General features: G+C 44.1%; 2 protein-coding genes and 1 non-coding gene across 3 annotated transcripts in view; 1 reads left to right on the top strand and 2 right to left on the bottom strand.

The window, feature by feature from the left end:
- Positions 1–20,985, top strand: part of RPS8 (ribosomal protein S8) — a 157,865-nt gene that overhangs the window by 128,728 nt on the left and 8,152 nt on the right. The gene's annotated exons all lie outside the window — the stretch shown is intronic.
- KIF2C (kinesin family member 2C) lies at positions 1,846–20,760 on the bottom strand. Its single transcript, XM_064147709.1, has 22 exons — positions 20,674–20,760; positions 20,237–20,411; positions 20,039–20,133; positions 18,094–18,198; positions 17,833–17,881; positions 14,970–15,092; positions 14,164–14,265; positions 13,693–13,793; positions 13,347–13,442; positions 12,881–12,935; positions 12,631–12,793; positions 12,267–12,357; positions 10,187–10,250; positions 9,038–9,129; positions 8,758–8,900; positions 6,957–7,161; positions 6,442–6,552; positions 5,888–5,955; positions 4,226–4,328; positions 4,023–4,148; positions 3,610–3,736; positions 1,846–2,378 (listed from the first exon to the last, which is right to left on the bottom strand). Exons 1-22 carry the CDS (start codon positions 20,743–20,745, stop codon positions 2,299–2,301), a joined length of 2,346 nt encoding a protein of 781 aa, XP_064003779.1. The 5' UTR covers positions 20,746–20,760; the 3' UTR covers positions 1,846–2,298.
- LOC135177949 (U5 spliceosomal RNA) lies at positions 20,713–20,827 on the bottom strand. Its single transcript, XR_010303270.1, has one exon. It is a non-coding gene; the product is annotated as a U5 spliceosomal RNA (small nuclear RNA).

Genomic DNA, 20,985 nt, shown 5'->3' with positions numbered 1-20,985 from the left:
CATAGCAGACAGGCTTATTCACCAAAGGAAGCAGTGACACTTCCTTCAGGCAAGAGTCATATTTTCCTTACTGGTCTGCCTCCTGCCTGCTACCCACCATGTATAGAGTACTGGGAAGCCAGGGCTGCCTCTAACTTCTGTTCCACTTCCAGAGTGAAAGGTTTACAAACTTACCTGGTGATACAGGGCATCAGTGCACCTTTCCTCTGAGCAGACACCAACAGCAGAGCAGAATTAAGCCCCTGACAACTACTGCACTGCACTCAATTGCTCTGAAACACTCTCCTGCCTGTTTGCAAGGTGGGAACTGCCACTGGGGCAGGGCAGGAGGCAAATGGGGAGGCTTAAGCACAGACACACAAGTTCCTGTTAGTGCATTTCTGAGATACCAGCAGTAGCACCAGCATTAAAGGAGGCAGCCCCGAGATAACACTGGTGTGTAACACAGGTTATTTGGCACCACATTCATGCATCTCTTCTGCTTGTACACCTTCTCTGTGTTCTGTTGCACTATTTTGGCAACGTTCCTCTTTGTGGAGGAGTGCATAAAGAAGGCAGTGGGACAGTTCCAGCACTTCATGGTAAATATGCCTCCCATAGAGGGTTTATCAGCAGCCCTTCACAGGAGAGTCAATAAGCCAAGCTCACTTTTGAAGAGTTGTGACCTTCAGTGTCATTGTTGAGGAAAATTGCTGGTTCAGCTTAAAGAACACTCCTGCTTCCTTTGTGACAGTGAGAACTTTGTGATAGTGAGCCATTACACCAAGAGGTGACTCGAGCTCCTCCAAATCACATTCCTCCTGATTCTGGATCCTGGGGTGGATAGATAGACGAGTAAGCAACAGCAGGGTTGAGGGAGGGAAAGCAGAACAAAGGGGCAGCTTTTGTTTCTTACACCCAGGCCCATCATTACTCACCCTAAAGACAGCACAGGAGGCTGGATAATTCAAGTGCTTGCCCACATCCTATTAAGATCCTAACTCTTTTGCTGCCTTTTCTAGGACAGTCCTTGAGACCTGGTATACAAAAATGGAGCCAGTCTAAGCTGAAGAACTGGCTTCCCTTCTAGCAGGCAGCCCCAGAGACACAGCAAATAAAGTCCACAGGGGTGCAGATCTGGAGTGCAGTTACTGAAGTTACACCCTCCAAGGAAGAAGGCAGCTCAGGAAGCAGAGTATCATGAGGGTCTAAGGAAAAAAGGGAGTAATGGTAGAAATAGGCCTTTGTAATCTGATGTTTGTGTAGCTGCATCCTGTGTGGCTTGACCAGAGCTCACAGGGCTGTTTTGTCTCCTCAGTGCCAAACCCTTGAGCAAGCTGAAGAAACAGGGCAATAGCACATGCTTCCCATATCTCCTCCCCAAGAGGACAGGTTGTGTGGGGCCACCTGGACCCAAGTTGAACACAAGAATCCTGGCAGCACCAAGCCAGTGGCCAGCCTTGCACTTCTGCCCTCAAATACAGATTTTGATGGGCTGAACACATGTATTGTGTCACAGTAGTGATGGGAAATACAGAAGAAAATGTGCAGTAAGGTGCTAGAGCTACCTACATGTCCTAAGTGAACTCTAGTGGTACTCACATGCCCATTCCTACTTATCTGATGTCATAAAAGCTGAGCCACTTACTACATGCTCAGTAGGTACCCTCCAAACCAGCTTCCCCCTAGCTAGGAAAGTTCTGCCCATCAGGATCTCAACATTGAGGCAAAATTTGAGTGATGTAAATATTTTTTTAAGTGTAAAGACTAAGAAGAAAAAAATTCATCCAAGAAATCAGCCTCTCTGCAACACCAGCCAGTCTTTATGGGCTGCCAGACTTTACAAACAAATCAGCACAAAAGATATTTTAAGATCACAGATTAAATCCAGGACCATTTATTTATTAAACTTTTTAAAATACTGTTTTTTGCAGTTACATATATTCCATTTTCTTGCTACAAGTCAGACTTACAACAGTTTTGCAGTGTTTCAAGCACATCTGTAAAGGTTATATGCACACTGGAAAACTGTACACATGGATCTAGTTCTATCAGAGATCACCATTGTTGCTGCCATGGGGCCAGCTGCTAGACACATCTAGCAGATTCTCAGCCTCCCCTCCAAGCCTTGCAAGAGGAGCTTGTTTCTAGAACTCTGCCAAGTAGCCCCATACCAGGCCATGAAGAGAAAGACAGGTCACTTGATTCCCTGGCACACACGACCCGCAGACAGTCTACCACATGTAAAACAGGAGTTACACAAACCACCAAACATACAAGACATACAGATGACTGCTTGTGAACCAGGTTTTGCTGCATTCAGTAACGCCTTTGCCAACTCATCTGCTTGCTGGCTTGCTCTTCCAGCTGCATAGCAGCTCCCAGGGCATCCAGTGTTTCTGTAAAAGAAAACAGTGACAGGGTAAATCGTCACCTGAAAGCTAAACTCCCTGGCTCAGCTGTCTCCCTCAGAAGCTCAGCAGGGTCCTACAAAGGCCAGAGGAAGATGAACTGGGCAAGAACTGCTCAGCCAGCCTCAAATCCTGCATGGTCCCACAAAGCTCTTCAGCTGTACTTGCTCTTTTTTACTAATTTCCAAGACTGAAATTTGCAGTTCAAACTAGGTGCAAGCATCCAAGCAGGCCAGGTTTTCCTGGCCTATAAGGCAGGGAGTAGCAGGATATTTACTCTTGTTCACTTGGTGACTAGAGGGATACAGCTACAGGGCGGCACCTGAGATAGCAGAACAGCCAGAGCTGCTTAAGGAAAAAGTCACTACTTCAGGTTAGCAGTTTCTTCTGACAACACAATTTTCAGCCTCATTTAAAAGCAAAAAATCCTCACAGCCCTGTGTGAGACAAGGACCACTCCAACTAATGGCCGAAGTGACAAAGCCCAAGCTATTGTAATGGTGGCAGAAGAATAGCAGTTACAAGTGCAGCTTCCCCTGTCCCAACCAGGCAGTGTGTGCCAAGCCTATACATCTGCCTTGCTGTTTCTCCACCGTTGTTTAAACTGGCATGGCCCAACAAGGCAGGCAGTGCTTGGCAAGTCAGTCCCCAAACTAAGGCAGAACTGAACAACAATTGCAGGGATTTTGTTATATGTTAATGCTCTATACTAAAACAAAGGCACCCCAAATTCAGGTGCTGGCACTGATAGCATCGCAGTATATGCCTAGCAGACATTTGTAAGTGGATGGGTGTTAAGGCCCTATACCCATGAACACAGGAGTTGAAGTGGTGGGAATATCCCTGTGAATCCCTAGAACATGGCACTAGGATCTGTTTTACAAAGTCTGGGTTTTGGCCAAGGCAAAAAGGTAAACTATATAACCAACTAGCCAAATAGACTTCAGCTCACCTGCACTTGGTGGGTATTGCATCCTGCTCAGGGAAGGCCATTTTATATGGCAGTGCAAAGCAAGTGGAAGTTAGTAGCCAAAATTACACTTTTGACAGTTCAGACAACAGGACATTACATAATTACCTCTATAATCACTGAGAAAAGTGATCCAAACTTCAAGCTATACAGGACTGGGTGCTCAAACACCCACAGGATGCTGGTGTTACTTTTCTTTTTTTCCAAGAGATTAGTGCCTATCTCTGACTAGCACTGTTACTAACATACCTCTGACATGAAGGAAGTTTTCTGAGCTCTCCTCTACAAAGTGCTTTGCTCTGCTCACAAAGGTCTTGAGGTCATAGTCTGGTTTCTCTGCAGTTCCCAAAAGGTACTCAAGTTCAGTAGCCATTCTCTATATTTAAAAGTGATAAGAAATTGATTTAGTTTCTTCAGATCTGGCATGCAGAGCTGAGATTCTACAGGCCAGTACCAGTTAATGCTCATTAGCAGCAAGTAGAGGGTGCTAGTTGGAGGAAAAGGTGACATTGAAATGCCCCAGTTTAATGCAGGAAACCACAGTGAGGAAGAGAGAATGCTACTGACATCTCACAGTACAGCCCACGGCTGACACAGCAACAGCTGGCTCAGACGAGACTAGATGCTATCATTGCGTAGCAGGGAGCCTGGGGTGGGCTTACCTCTAATACTGGTCTCAGTTCTCTAAGCTGTTCTACAGCCTTGTCCTCACATTCAGTAATTTGAGTCATAGCCTCACGCAAGTTGAGCATGTGAGGAGAGATACCTTCTTCCTCATCTTTGGAGAGCTGCAAGAAACAGCCCAAGTAAGAACAGCAGGTGGTTCCCAGCTTTGAGAGGTGTTCAGCCCACTGCACACACATACATTGCATTGGAAACCTGAGCCTTCTCCACTGGTCTCATTTTCTTCAGTCTCCATCTGATTCTGTGCTTCACTAACTCCATTATGAGGACTAAGCTCCTTCACTCTGCAATAAGATGATTTGTTACTCAAACCATTGCTCCAGAAGTTTCAGGGCTTCAGAATAAAAAAAAAATACTGCAGTCAGCACTCAGCAAGAAACAATCATCTGTACTTCAAAGGTTGTGTATTAATCACCCTCAGAACAAGCCCACATGGGCAAAAAACCCAAAGCCCTGTGGCAAGGAAAGCCCAGAGATGTTTGACGCCATGCCCTGTCTAAGAACTCTGCTGAAGAGACATGCAAGCACACAATGCTAACTGCTAGCAAAACTATCCACAGAAGCCATCTTCTGTGTAAGCTTGGCCTGTCATAACCAAGTAAGAACTTAGTATGAAAATAAAAGAAATAAGGTTCATGTTTCCTTAGAGACCCACTCACTGTGCCAGAGAGTGTCTGTAATAAGGATGAAAGTCCTGGCTGCTGACATGGCACCAAGAGGTAGATGCCAGCTATCAGACACCAGCTGGGCATTTTGTTCCAGTTACCGGAAATCTGAAGCTGACACTAGTAAGTTTCTGCCTAACATTCATCCCCCTTCATATAGCTTGAACATGCCTTGTACACTGGCTAAGAAACCAGCAGTCCCAGCTCAAGACTAGACTAGAATGTTACTCAAGCACACTGAGAAGTTGCAGTTTGTCATTTTTGTCCTTTACTTTCACGTGAGCAAGAATTACTATCCACCAGAAGAAAAAGGCAACTTCTATCCAGAACCGAATACGATTCAGTGTTCCTGAATGGTGATGACAATAATCACCACATCTCCTTTCAGAGTGGAATGCTTTCCAGGAAGGAGCCAAGCAGTCTTTTATGAACTAAACGAAGGAAAGCTACCAAACTGTCAACATGCAAGTGTCATCTTGTTAACATACGGCAAGTCAGTACTCTTTTTACTTGCCACCTCACTAAAAGGTGTAAGGAACACATACAGCAGAGACCAAGAGGCACTCCATTGCTCTGTCACAGGTGTTCCAGGTACCAGCAAGACCCCTCCAGGGAAACCTGGTGGTCAGTCCCTGCAAATCTACCTTGCCCTGCAGGTAACCAAGGTTAGCCATGGGACATTCAAAACACTCCCACCATCTGCTTCAGAGCACACAAGTTCTCCAGGTCCTTCAGATTTCATACAAAGTCTCCAAGGTGCCTTACCCTACTAGCTCACAACAAAGTCCAAGACCACCAGGTGTTTTGTGCCATATGTATGGCCATGCCAGGGACACATTCTTGGCACACCCTCACAAATGGGACCCCAAGTACTACAAAAAGTAAAGGGCATAGAAGTTATCATTCAGGATAAACTCTGAACAAAAACCAAAACAAACTGAAGTCTAGCATGACAGATTCCTTCTCTGAGGGAAAGGCATTAGTCATGGTCTCACAATCTCTATTTTACCCCACAAGGAGAGCACACAGGTTAATTTCATAAAACAGCTCCAAGATAATTTGCTCCTAACAAACAACTTCCAACTTGCAATTACAAGCAATTCCAAATGGTCAGAATAAAGCCAGCCAAAGTATCTTCTGCAACAAGAGTAGAACCCCCATGTCAGAAAGGCCATTACCTGTCAGCATATCTCAGTGTGTTTAAGGTGTACTCGCATGAACTCATTCCTGGAGAAATCATTGCTATCTGCAAGCAGAAGAGAGACCTCAGTGACTCCCCCAGCTGACTTTTGCTCATGTTAGTAGCCCCACAGATCTCCCTAGAGAGCTAGGACATAGTTAGGGCAAAGGGCCAGAGTCCAGACATTGTCAAGTCCATTTTCTTTCACAGCTTCTTGGATACAGGGCCATTGGTATGTCCTATTTTCCACTGATTTTGTGTACTCCCATTGCTCTGAAAAGGAAGCAAAGCCCTTTGACAGCACACCAGGATCTACAGTAGACTCACTGCTTGAAAGTTTTCTGCAGCCTTACTTCAACTGGGGTCAAGCACAGCTCACTAGTTTTTGATACCAGTCACTACGGGTGAGTGGAGAAGGAAAACTATGAGACTTCTTTTGCAGGGTACTGACACTGACTTCAAACTCCCCTCACTCTAGAGGAACATGCAGTCATTTAGTCAAGTTGCAGAGCCCATAAGCAGTGTGTATGTCTGTGGGGTGCACACACTCACCATACAAGTCCTTGAGTTTGTTCCTATGAAAGAGTCTCTTAGCACCTGGGTCAGCTTGCTCTCCCGGAAAGGGGTATGAGATTTGTTCTGCCCCAAAGCTCGGATACACTCCTAAGAAAAGACAGGTCTTGTGAACACAGTCTCTGCATTTCTTCTCAAACAGCTCTGCAAGCTGTCAACCACCAATTGCCAGTAAGCCCAACAGGCTGGAGAATCCAAGTGCTTCATAGCCGTTCGTATATACTTCAAGTATGACAGCTGGTATAGCTGCCATATGCCATAAAAGACAACTTGAACGAAGCTAGAAATGGCTGTTCCAGTGTCTGGCCTGACAAGACCACACTATTTTCCTGGAAACACTATAAATGGAAGCACACACCATTTCTCATGGTTGTTAAAACACTAAACCAGGATCTTCCTGGCTGTTCTTGTCCCTTGCATTGTAAAGGAACCCCAGAGTTGAACAAAATGCATGTGCTGATGTAGCACCGTTTGCTCCCTGAGCTATAGCTCACCTTCAAAGACAGCAAGCTCTTATTGATTTCTGCAGCTTCCATGCGTGTCTGCCAGTCAGCACTGCACGTGTCTGCACCCCTTTCATTTCCTGCCAAATCCACCAAGGAAAATTTGCCAACCAGTTTCCCTCTTTGGCGTACAAGGATTTGGAAGCAGGCATGTGACCGTGAAGAGCTGGCATTTGCAAAGGTCTGCCCAGATGTCCTACAGCAGAGATGCAAGCAAGTGTTAGAACTGCATCACAGAAGACACAATAGATCCTGACAGCATTAGACAAAACATGCAGCTATACAGTTAAGTTGTTTAACCTCCCAGGTTTTATCCCACTCATTACTACTTTAAGTTTGCATGAGTTATTATGAAATTACCTCTGATAAGAGCACAAAAGAACAGCTGTGAGAAATATGAACCTGCATCTCAGTTGTAAAGTGATTTAAGCTGCCTGGCTCAACTCACCCACCCTGCATTGCAGTCTCTGACTGCTAGCACCTTACACTGGAAGCTGGAAGACATTTTCAAGCACACTATCTCTTTGCCTCACAGCAGGCCACATATCATTTTTCTAATGCATCTGCACAGTAAGCTCAGCCAAGCTCTCCACTGAACAGCATTAGCTGTGCCTAGCACATTACAATCATGGTAAATCCCCATCGCCAGCCAAGCTGACTTGGCATGTACCTCTGCTGTAGACCTGCACCTGCCCCATCACTAAGATACAGACTGGAGTCCTAGAATTACTAAAAACAGCCTGTGACCTTCACTGTCATTTATTCCCTGAGAAGGTTGGCATATTCATGGTCCTGCTTGTGCCCCTACTGCTGAGGAATATGAAAGGAGGTTGTCCTGGAGTGAGGTAGGAATCTGGAACATTGAACAGTTCTTGGCTGAATCAGCCAAAAAACGCATGTGTGGGAGTGCTGAATGAGTTTTCAGGATGTGCATACCTGCACTTGCAGTGTAATACAGAAGCCAAAAAGGTTTTACTTGCCTTGTCATGTTTCCATAGCAGTTGCAACTTAAGGCAGACAAGAATTGGTAATACAGATTTTTAGCTCCTGATTAAAAGACACCACTATGATGGTAGAGTTGCCCTGACCTCAACCTTCCTGCCAGTATAATGAGCCAAGTCTGTGGCTGTCTCTTGACACCTGCTCCCAGGGATTCTTAAACAACATCCCTGGACATGCAGCATTTTCATTGCCATTGCAGTAGCTCATCTGGCCTGCAGTTAAGCCAAAGCATTTTCACAGCTGCAAGTTGATGCCACCTGCTCTTCTTTGACTGCATAAGCTCACAAGGAACTGCTTGTGCTCTTATAAACTGATAATTCTAGAACACAGCAAGATTGCTCAGTTAAGCTATGGCACCAGGGCAGCCATCTCATTCTAGTTGTTTGTCTTCTTGGAGTTACATGAGGATAGCCCCTATCCATGGCAGGGAGGTTGGAGATGATTATCTCCAAGGTCCCACTCCCAACCTAAGCCATTCTATGATACATGGGCCATGAATTCTGACCTTCTCTATAGAAGCAGGCTAAGCTCATTTCTACTAGCCATTTATTCTGCAGACACTTTGTACTCATGTAGAGGTCCTTCTCAATGCCTGAGAACAACATGGAGTCACAGACTGCTGTGGATTGGAATGGCAGTCATCTTGTCCATCCCTCCTGCAGTCAGAGACACCCCCAACTAGAGCAGGGCACTTCTGTTTTAGTATCTGTAGCTGGTGCTTTGACACTTATTCTTTTATAGACATAAAGATACAACAGAATCACTTTGTATTAGTTTCAAGGCACCAAACCTGCAGGCACTGCCAATCTCAATCATCCTGATGACATCCTCAGCACAGCTGACTTGTCTCTCTTGGAGGCCAACAACCTGGACCTGCTGCTTGCCATCCTCCAGGACTCGAAGCTTTGCCTTCTTATTCAAGAGGTCAAACACCTGTAGTCAGGCAATAAGATTGAATCAAATCTGAACAAAGTCTCTGGTAAATATTTCGTGCTGTTTTTATAAACAGCACCTTTACCATAGCCTTCCAACTAACAAAAGACTTCAGGTCAAGATTTAACAAGTCTTACCTTCCCATTGTAAATTTCAAAGAAAGTCACATAGATTTCCAGGTTCTGATATCTGTACCTGGGCTGGTTTAGGAGGAGGAAGACATCTTGAGCTAGTGGAGAAAGGACAAAGTTCAGTTAATGAGTTTAAAGTATGTTCTAGCTGCCACCTGACCTACTTTCAAACACCTGTGCAGCCATAGCAGTGTTGAGCAGCTGAATGTCATCCTAAACAAATACTAGAGAAGCACTATGCTACCACCTGGTGTGCAGCTTCAGCACCATCCTCCTTCAGGGACTGAAAACACAGGGAGGTAAGGAAGCATTAGGCGCTAATGTCACCTGCAGACAGCCTTCCTTACTGATCAGAGGGAATACTGGGATCCACTAGTGTTTTAGACAAGCCCAAAGTCATTTATGCTTCAAGCACTTGCCGAAAGCCTAGAAAACATGCATCCCAGAGCACCTGTTTTGCAGCCAACAGTATACCAGATTAGTTAACCTTTTGACTGGATCTAGTGCAGCTTTTCACAATTAAACATTAGTCTTAGAGATGAAAATCAAAGACTTTCCCCAAGGCCAGTCAGAACTAACTTTTAGAGACTAGCAGACAGTTGCTCATTTCAACTGCTTGCTATGGAGACCAGTGTCTAAAAGAAAGGTAGTGGAGGTCAGGTTGTATGGTGCTTTCTAGGCATTCTATTGAGCCTGGTTTGCAAAATCATTTTGTATGTGCAAGGGTTTTTTTGCATCTAACAGTAGAAACAAAGCCAGTCATGAGCTTTCTGTATAACAAGTTTGATATCAAATGGGTAGGGTTGTGTTGCATTCTAGTCAGGTATTTTCAGACACTGTCCTTGGTCTGAGGCAACAGCAAGGGAGAAGAAATCAATGGTAAATGATTCAGCCCATCAAGTGCCAAAATTACAAAATAGGTCATCTCTGTCTCAGAAGCAGAACTTTTAGTGAGTTGTATGGCTCTAGAAAAATACTATGTGAAACTGCTAAAAAAATTTAAATTCATACCTCCTGCAACAAACACCACTAATCATTAGAGAAAACAAGTACTTCAGGCATCTTTCACTGGAAACACTTTAGATTACTAAGCAATTAGATCTTGCCTAAAGAAAAGCAAGCAACAATTTGATATCTAATGAAGAATCCACTTACATGCAAAAGCATATATGCCCTTTGATGCATTCTGTGCCTTCCCAGAGAAATCTCCACCCATAGTCTGTGGAGAGAAAAGGCCAAGTGTGGTACAAACAAATCCCAAGAACATACTAAGAAGTTACCATATACAGATGCTCAAATATCAGTGGCATGATTAGAACACAGTGCAGTTCAGGACAAAATTAGTTTGATACTTCCCTGTCAGTTCAAAACCACTTGGACTATACAAAGCAACATCTGAATGCTTGTAAAGCTCTGCAGTAGAGTCAAAGTGGTTGTTCAAGAGGAAATGTGTGGCCTTGACAGTACAACCAAACAGCCTCTGGTCAGAAGAAACAAAGCCTCACTTTGTAGGAAATAGATTGAGTAACATATCAGAACGCATCGAGCTTCCAGAGCTGACAGCACCTTTAACTCAGGTACCTTTTATGCCAACAGAATTTTCAGTTAGTGTTACCCTTCTAGGGACTTGCTCTACCACTGCTATGAAACAGTCAATTACTTAAAATACAGCTCAATCATAGCACATTCTCTATTTGCTAGTATTGAATATGCAGTGCTCCAGTCTCAAGGTACAGCTATTGTCTTTGCACTAATTCTGCACCCTAGAATCGGGAAGGGAAAGAAATTTTGTTGCCTGTTATTTTAGTGCCTCACAGCTTTATCCCTGCAAAGATGCTCAGATAAGCAGGTTTGTCTGCCTATTTTAGTGCAAGAGTGCGATGGTTTGGGTGTTTCCTGCCCCCCCACACTTTAGAAATCACCCAGACTAGACTCAGCCAGCTCTGGAAATATGAATGAAGCTTATATTTACAGCTAGCACAATATACAAGCAGATATTTACAGTATATACAGAAATATACAAGGTAAAAAGGTAATACAGAAACACAACTCCCCTCCCAGAAACCCGAGTCCCCAGGAGGGACTCTCAACCACTCCTTTACCTTCCCCCTACCCCTCTCAACCTTACTCCAGTCCCAAAGAAGAGTGGAAGTTCAGCCAGAGGTTAAGAAGCAAAGTGGGTTAGCCCAAAATGGAGCGTGAGGTTAGAGAGATGCAGTTCAGCCAGTAGCCCCAGCGAGAGTGTTGGTGAGTGTGTTATCTAATGTTTTTATTTCTTGTTGCATACATCTCAGCAAGGCTATGAGCAAAGTAGACATCACCATTGTTTTCTTTCCACAGTCTGTAATCTATTTCTTCTCACCAAAACATTCTAGCCAGCTTCAAACTAGCACAAAGAGGCAGACTATGTCCAAACTCCTGTAAGCTTCCACATTTCCTTCTGTATTACTGGAAGAGATCTACAGCTCACTACATGTACTAATGATAGCCTAAAACCTGCCTCTAACATTGGAATGACAGCAAGTGTTTAATTACTCAAATTGGCAGGCTAGCCTAGTGCAGTGCAATTCACCATGGTTTGCAGTACAGGCAGAAGACAGATCAAGACAGCAGATCTGACTCCACTATCATGCTGTGAGGGACATCTCCCACTTTCCTTCTGTAGACATTTCAAAAGAAGAAAGTTAAAAAGACAGCTGCTGAAAATGAAGAGTATAGGACAATCTTCAGGTCTCTTGAAACCACAGCTCAGACTGGAAGGAGTGGTTAGAAAGTAAACAGATGAATTTGCTCACCTCAAACAATAGCATTTTACGTCAATGTTTGTGCGCAACAAGAAGCTTATTCTTATATAATCCAAAAGTCTGTAAACCACCTCCAAGCTCAAAATGCAGCACAGACAAGAGCTTTTGTCTGTCTCTGCCCCACTTTGCAGAGTGGAGTTAAGCAGCCCTTTGAGGCAAGAAATAACCATGACATGTCAAGACACCATAAGTCTTTAAGACACCAGCTATGGGGGGATTTTAGTGCAATTTTCCTTACAACTTCAAAGGAAATCAACCAATACATAAAAATACAGGAAAAAAGAATCCACAAACAACTAAAACTGTTAGCTTTAAGACAATAAAACCAAGATCCACACTCCTTATATAATCCTACTTGTTATGAACTTCAAAGGACCCTTAAAATATATTAGGCAGAGCTAGCAAATTCAAGACCTTGGAGAAAAACTTACATGTGTCTTGCCACTGCCTGTCTGGCCATATGCAAAACATGTTGCCTTCCCACCCTCAAAGATGGTCTCTACAAGAGGTCTAGCAGTGAACCTGGATATTCAATTTAGAAAGTAAGAGATAGTTAAGGCAAGTATTTCACAACCTGCTTCATCAGTTTTCTTAAAGAAAGGCAAATAAAGGCAAGTCTGTAGGAAATCAGCAAGGCCATGACAAAAATAAGGTTCACACTTTTCAGTCCTTCAGTTCCCTCCAAAAAGACTTTTAGTATATTTCAGGTAGCAGATCCTTTAAGTCAGGATGCCATCTAGTCATAACTCTACACTTTAATCTTGCAAGACACTCCCAAGGAGAAGAAAGCATTACCTGTACACCATTTCATTAGAAGAAGATTCATCAAATGCAAAGTCAAATCTAAATGTTTGCGTTTCAAGGTATTTTGTTAGATCCACTTTCTGCTTTGGCTCATGCACCAGCAGGACACACTTGCTCTGAACAGTAATCACATCACATTCGTTTTTCAAACGTTCTGTTGACAAAAAAAGGCCCTCAGTTTTCACAAGAATTAGCAATGTCACACTGCTCCAAAACAGAGCTGATTTGTTGTTATGCTTACCTTGTTTATTGAGAGGGCGCTTCCTCACACAGACACTGATCCTGTGCTGTTCTATCTAAAAAGAAGTAATAATCATTTCACAATTACATTTAATATCACAGAGGAAAGATCTGAAACATCTGCTTTTCTATATGCTTAGCAGAGATGCCTCTGCTGCTGGTCAGACCCACTCGTGCAAGGCTGCATGTCTTAAAGCCTGTTCAGGACAGACCACACTACAAAAATTGACCTTTATGTAGCTTGCTCCAACACATCAGGAAAGTGCCCCAAATATTCTGTATCAGAATTAGTAACAGGTTTAGTCCTCAGCCAGCATCTATGGGCAAATTCAGGTGGATAAATTACTTTGATTTACTCTTGAGGCAATTTTTGACCCAAGTTTCCAAGGTGCAGTGATGCACCAAATTTCTCATAGGCCAAGATCTTCCTTAGGGAATAAAGATGTCTACAGACTGTATTTACTTACTGGGTCAATCATAGATACTGGATGGCAGTCTAAAGTTGCTTTGAATTCCTTGATCATCTGTGCAAACTCCCAGTTTGGGCAGTTGCTGTCAAATTCCTGCAGAGAAAAAACAATGAATGTTAAGATAATGAATCTGCTACAGCAAAAATGCCTCAGCACACATTATGTAACCAGCTGTACACAACTAGAGATATCTCACAAGATTCAGAACTTCAAAACTAGAATCAGCCCATCCTTATGTACAGCTCCAAGAATAAAATCTGTCCAAGACATGTCTTGGTTTCAACCACTGTGATACACCAGCGAGAAGAAATTCTGTAGGAGACTGTATTATAGAATACTCCACCTGTGCACGCTTTGTTCTGGTTTCATTATTTTGAACTCTCCTTTCCTCTCTCTTGCTTTTCCTTTTCTCCATTGCTGTCACAATGCTAGGTCTTCTCTGAACTAGGTAATAAAAATATTTACTTGGATTAAATCTTCATACTAGGTTTGAAGGACAATACACATTTCAGCTTTTCCATATTTATACAGGAAACAAATGCCTTCAGAAGGACGGTCATTAATTTTGCAGCCCTTCCAAAATGAGATCTACCTACTACAAGTACTGCCAAAGAAGTCATGCTACCACTAAAGTAAAGCCAGCATTTCTGAGGAGACACTGCTGTAAGAGGATTACACATTTGTAATTAAAATACTCAAGTCATCCAGCCTTACTGCCAAAGCCACCTTTTCAAAGCTTTAGTCTCAGAGCATACAAGGAGCAGTCAGTGATGCACTGGTAACTGGTAAGTCCTTATCCACTGTTCCCTGGTACCTGGGCTCACTGAAGGGTTTGTTTTAGCAGCAGGCAGATTATCCTCTGTATTTCCATTTGTCAGTGAGGCTTGTGGCGTCCTGCTAGCCCTGGTTCGGCCAGCTGCAGAAAGAAGCCAGAATAAAACCAATAATTAGATCCTAAAGATCAATAATAATTCTGTGGCCTCACAGACCACAATCATTCCCCAAATCATTTTCTGGATCAGGAGTAAGAACTAGCTAAAACCTGTGGTAAGTGTGCAAACAATTTTTTAATCATTTGCCAATCACCAGCTTTTATCCACAGCTACAAAATCAAGGCCACACTGATTAGAGAAGAATTATTTCCATGTGTCTGTAGACCTTGATATACAAGACCATTCAACTACTCACAAGGTAGGTCCAGAAAAGGCAAATGGCTAATTTAATAATTAAAGTCAAGTTCTTGCTTTACTCAAGCACAGGTAGAACCACTCTGTGTAGTTACAGAGCAATTTGGCAGCAGTCTTGAGGCAGTTGTCTTCCCTCTCTAGCTCTGTGGATACCACACTACGTTGTTAAACAGATATCACAACCAGGCACATACACACACAACCCAGCTTTCCAGCTAATAAAGCACATCCTTAATCAACAACATTGTTTCCATGTCCTTTGAGAATCCCTGCAGGCAAACTGGATACTGCCATAGTGGCAGACCTCTAGGTCTCTCCTGTTTCATAAGTAGTAGATGGTGCTGCTCCTCCTGGGATTTGCAGTTTATCTAATTAAATGCAGACAAAGCAACATGTTTTATTTAAGGAATTCAGTGAGTTTTTTTCCACTCACCAGGAAGCGTTGAACTGTTTCTGACTTGTGTAGAACTGCAGGGATTCACCTCCATCTCCTCTTCCTGTAGGGTGAGCTGAGATCCTGCGTTTATAACAGACATCCTGGAATAGCCACGAGCAGCTTTGAAAACAGGAATTGGAGGTTAACATCATGCCTTAGACACTCAGACATTTGCAAGTAATCAAACACAAAGTACAGAACAGTGAGGAGTAAGGTGCGGTTAGAAGGACCATCACCAGCTCTCTGATGCATTAGCAAAGTGTAAGACAAGGCAATGCAGATGGGTGAAAAGTGAGCATGAAATATGCAATCACAGAAAGGCAGTTTGTTACAGGTTTGCAGCTGCAGTGACTTTTTTAAGATACCACTAAGGAATCGCTGATATAGCAGTTTCAGAACATCAGTACCTAAGAAGTAGCAACTTACAAATCAGGGAGCTGGAAAATACTCTGAAGCTTTACACTTGCAAGGCTGCAAGAACTACCTGTGTGATGGTGACGGCAGTACTGCTATCTGGAAGCTGGCCATGAGCCATAGTACATCCACCATAACACCCACGCAGTGTGTGCAGAGCACCAAGGAGTGGGAGGTTGGTAACACCAAGGTCAGATAGAAGACAATCACAACAGAAAATCTTTGGAAGAGGTCCTTTTCCAAGCAATAGCCATTGTCACATTCCAAGGTATTTCTTTTACTGAGACCACATGAATGAAGAGATAACACACAGCTCCACAGATTTGTGAAGAAAACAAATATCACAAAAAATAAGTGTGATAAGCAAGCTAGAACTACTTTCACTTCTACCAATCACAAGAACACATCCAGAATTAACCAGCAAGATTTCAAAGAACACCAGATCAGTTTCAGACTATGAGCTAATTTCAATTCTGGATCAAATTTAGACCCATACCCATGAAATTTAGTGATCCTATTTGTTAACTCTACCTGAAATCATCTGCTTAGGTGCAGAGACATTAGCTGGCACTGCTGTAACTTCCAAGAACAGAACGCATCAGTTGGATTATATATTTTATTCTGTGTGCTTTAGTCACCCATGCCCAGATCTAAGCTCATCACAAACTCAGGAATACTTTTCCTGAATATGCTCCTGGACAAATACACTAACTGGAGGATTTGCTGCATCTAAAAAGGTTTGACTCAAGTGTTCTTGTGCATGAAGCTATTCAGCATCCTCCAAAATTCTCAGTAACTCAGAAGACTGATGGAATATGTTTCTTAATTCATTCTGAAAGCACTGCTTCTCTCACTGCCCTAGATAAGATGAAGACAGACATCTCCTGATCTTCTTTAATTTGTTTAGTCTAAGAACCAAAACCTGAAGCCACTGTTAGCTTTCTAATTAGCACAGTGCAGAGTTTGCCACAAGACAGATAGTGACACTCATGGGGTTTACCAAGTTACAAACCAAGATGACAGCATTCAAGGAATAGTGCAAACACTGCTTTGCCTCATTTTCTAAACAAATCTTCAGGGACAAGACTGTGCCAGTAGGAAAATCGACAGATATTTCAGATTTGCAATTAGCATAGAATCAACCAGGTTGGAAGAGACTTCCAAGATCATCCAGTCCAACCTAGCACCCAGGCCCATCCAATCAACTAGATCATGGCACTAAGTGCCTCATCCAGTCTCTTCTTGACCACCTCCAGGGACAGCAACTCCACCACCTCCCTGGGCAGCCCATTCCAATGGCAAATCGCTCTCTTTGAAGAGCTTCCTCTTAACATCCAGCCTATACCTCCCCCAGAATTAGGTTCTTCAGGGAAGCTGTGACCTGTTCAGGGACATTTTTCCATCAACCAGTGGCTGAATTAGCAAATCTTTGTTTTTCCAGACAGCAATCCAGTTTCATTAACTGACTTGCCTAGAGACAGTCACAACTTTGCCACATCATAAACTCTGTACACCAGCAAGTAAATGGAGGAAGATCAGGATGCTCTAGTACAGGGCAATTATTGACACTTAAAGCTTCTTGGATTACTCCTGCCTCTGATACAAGGAGATTTGTCTTCTGGTACAAGTTTCCATTTCTTGGATAACATAAATAGAGACAGATAAACCCAAATGCTTTTTTTAGAGCTTGACTGCATGGAAGAGAATGAGCTTTAGCTAACTTTCAGAGAATCAAATTCAACCTCAGAATCACACAAGTGTATTGCAAACAGACCTCTAATGCTGCCACTTTCCATTTAAAAGGCTAAAAAGTCAATTAAATAGCTAGAAGGTAGAAAGCATTGGAGTCTTCTAACTGCTGACACTTCAAGAAAAGCAACTCCTTAGCAATCCCACACTGACATCTCTATCTTCCCTCGTGGTTTTGCTCAAAACCTTGTACTGACATACAATCACTGAGCTATGGCACACCAGCTGGCACTGTGACTGCCTGATCTCAAATGCCTCCAAGGACAAAGCTCTAGATATTGTCTAGGGGGACTGTTTGAGCAGGAGACAACCATTTGTCACAGCTATTTCTTTCTCACCCTTTCCACTCATTTTGACACTTTTACCAACTGCCACTTACCTTTTGTTGTTTGTGGCATTTGCAAAGCTCCACATGCAAGTTTAAAACTTGCTGCAATAGTAACAGCTTTGTGACATTTAGAGCTGTATCAAGCAAAAGCTACAGCAATGCTGCAGAAAAGGGCAGCAAACCAGCAGTTTGTTAGCAAAGTGTCTGCATTCAGAAGCCCAAAATGCTGGTATGAAACGGTATGCTTTTTATTAACACTGCCCAAATGAGCAACCTTATGATGCACTAAAGCAGAACATTATTGCTACAACGAAAGACAAACACTGTTTCAGAGAGAGATAGCAGGGGAAAAAATAATCATTCTCTCACCTTGCCTTGGAGCAGGAATTTTTGAAAGGGTTGTTCTACGCTTGTGTTTCTGAAAAGCAATGAATGTTGCAAGCAATTAGAGTTAACAGCAAACAATCATCCCTGCACTTCAAGTGAACATTGATATAACCAGAGTTTCTGAGCAAAGTCTAACAGAGGCAGAAAAGATAAATTAGAGACTTCAAACTTTATAAGACTGAGACCCATGCTGTTGCCACATCAATACTTCAGGGACAGACTAAATCCCTGTAGAGCACTTACCTGTACAGTTACATTCCCTTGCAAAGGTAGGTTCTCTTTCACATCTGCAGTAGGTAGTTCCTCTAACAACTCAGGATTTATTGCTATCACTTCAGCAAAGTCAACCTACAGGAGCAAAGGCAGGATTTTATGGAGTGGAATACTGCTGCTATCACTTTTTTTAAAACCCTTACTTTCAGTACAAACAAACCAAACCTGAACCACTGTCTGCCAAACGTTAAGTTCCCATTACCTGGAAGGGCAAGACAGCAGATCATCTTCTATTTAAGTATTCTCAAACATCCAAATATGCTAGAAGAAATGCACTAGTTAAACCTCACCTGCCAAACTAGTTACCCTCACCTGCCAAACACCACACAGCTCTGCAGGTGCCATAGAGCATTTCTGAAGAGATGGGCAAAGCACATTTGGAATCAACTACTTTAATCTCTTACTGCTAATCTTAGTAAATCTCAGCTGCTCTGTGACTTCTGTGCTAGGAGAGCATTAAGTGTTTACTGTGTGATTGCACCTACTGAAATAAACTTCTGAGAGCTGCTTACACTTTGGGACACAGAGGATTCAGCATTTAATCCACAAGTGAATCCACCTGCATTTTCACTTGCTGTTGCAAACGGTTTCACCTAGCACCAGCTGCTACCTCCCATCTGACCCTCCAGTGAGGTCATAATCCTCCTTTCACCACATTCTGTGGCACTCTGGCACAGGTAGCTGTAGGGCAGGGGGAGCAGCAGGGGCAGGCAGCCAAGTGCAGGCTCCAGCGCAAGACAGCAACTTCTCCATTCAGTTGTTCAACATGCACACATGTTAAACACATGCACACAAACTCCAGTATCGCAGCAGCTTGCACTGGAATTCACCTAACAAAACAACACAAGTACCACTCCAGGAAGTTCTCGAATCCTCCATTAACTTTTAATTACTCAAATAAGAGTCAAAAAATGAGTAAAAAAAAAAAACAAAAACCAACATCGAGGTACCACATCCTAATGTAAGAGAAATAGTCTACAAAATTTATATGGAACCTGTAAGCATCTGATTGGAAAGTGAGTTATCTCAAAGATGCATGTGTGGACAGTATCACATATAAATGTATGCAAGGGTATATACAGAAGCACACGATAAAACAGCTGGATTTTGAAGCATCTTTAGAAAGACCTGATGTCATAGCACAAGCACACAATTTAAGTGACAGCTACCCTTGAATCTGCATATTTTGCACATTTGCATGCAGTATGCACATAATACCCAGTTTCAGAGAACAGCTTTCAAGGACAGTTTTAAGGGTTTAAATAAAATCTTGAGTATAGATATGTCTCCAGAGAAACCAGCAGGACAAGCATGTTCACTCAGTTACCAAAGGAGATGGTGTTAAGTGTCAAGATCTCAACCAAATCACTCTCGAATGTCCCAGAGTATTCTCCCCTCCCCCATCTATTACACCAGCGTTGAGATGGAAGTCGTCAAACTCGGCTCCCTTAACATGGCACCCTATTAGTGGTACAGTAAGCCTTAAGGAAAGCCTGAATGTCATTATTAAAGGCATGAAAAGCCACCAGATGGCCCCTAGGGCTAGGAAAATTTGGACTCAAAATCAACAGGCAGCAGTGCAAGAGGCCAAACCTCCCTTTGCTCACTCTGAAAGGTTAAGACCCTTCTTTTGGCACGGTTTTGCTGCAACTTTCCCATCTTGCTTTTACATACTTACTCTATCGCTTTCACTGTGCAAAACGTTAAACATGGACATTAACCTGCTGCAGCAGTATGGAACGAGCGCCAGTACTCCAGCAGGGCTGGCTGCGGCCCGCCTTGAAAACGCCGGGTCACCGCGGGTTCCGGTTTAACGGGGTTCAGCCAGCGGCACGCAATGCCCCTTCGCTGTGCTCCGGGGCACCGCCAGAGCAGCCTAGGGTGGGGGGCGGCGACCGTCCGACACGACACTCACCTCCTTGCCCTTGACGGCGTTTTCCTCGGACCACTCCACGCACACACTGGCCCGCTCCACGCTCACAGTCATTACGATCGCCTTGTGGATCAAGCCTGAAAGAGACCAGCGTCAAGCCCCGGCCCGGCTGTGCCGCACCCGCGGTGAGGCTTTGCCAGGCGACAGCCAGGGGCCCCCACGCCGTTCCGCACCCCTCACCGTTGCTACGCTGGATATTAATAGAGAGGCCAGGGCAGATGCGGCGGCAGAGGCGGGCATCCATTGTGCCTGCAGGGGACAGCAGCAGAGTCGGCCACGACCCGTCCCGGCGGCGAAACACCAGCGCGGCCAACCGCCGCCGATTTAAACCCCGCGCGCCGGCGTGCCGCGGGGCCTGCCGGGAAATGCAGGCGGGACTACATCTCCCAGCATGCCCTGTGCCGCGCACAGCTCCCGCCGTACCGCTGGACCCACCCGGGAACACTGGCGAGGGCTACGCCCAGCGTGCTCTACGCTGTCCCTCAGCGCGGTCGCGCAGTCCGACCCCTGGCCTGAGGACTGCAGGAACCAGGGAGCTTCAACCCGCGCAGTGGCTTGAGACCCAGCTGCTCTCAAACACCCAGGGGTTACAGGCAGACGCTGTTGCCAGCACTCACTGGTATTGCTAATTCTACTTTTTCACCGGAGTAAGGGATAGCTCTGCCGAAACAGAGCCTCAAAAAATTCATCGACACTCGTACTTGTTCCTCTCCACGGAAATCTTTAGTAAAAGGCGAAAGATTTATACGATCTGAAGAGAAACCAGAGTATACCTGGGCCTACTTTCCGGCTAACACCGCCCACCTGCTCCACACCCCAAAGGTCAGTGTGACCGTTCCTCCTCGCCAGCTTCCCGCCGCAGGACCTCCGGCCCGTCCTACACCTGCCATAGTACACAAGCGGCGAGACCGCAGCAGCTCGGACTCTGA

The sequence above is a fragment of the Pogoniulus pusillus genome, chromosome 8, assembly GCF_015220805.1.
Source record: "Pogoniulus pusillus isolate bPogPus1 chromosome 8, bPogPus1.pri, whole genome shotgun sequence".
Taxonomy (NCBI): domain Eukaryota; kingdom Metazoa; phylum Chordata; class Aves; order Piciformes; family Lybiidae; genus Pogoniulus; species Pogoniulus pusillus.
Note: the sequence above shows the minus strand (reverse complement) of the source record. Positions and strands in the feature narration are given on the sequence as shown.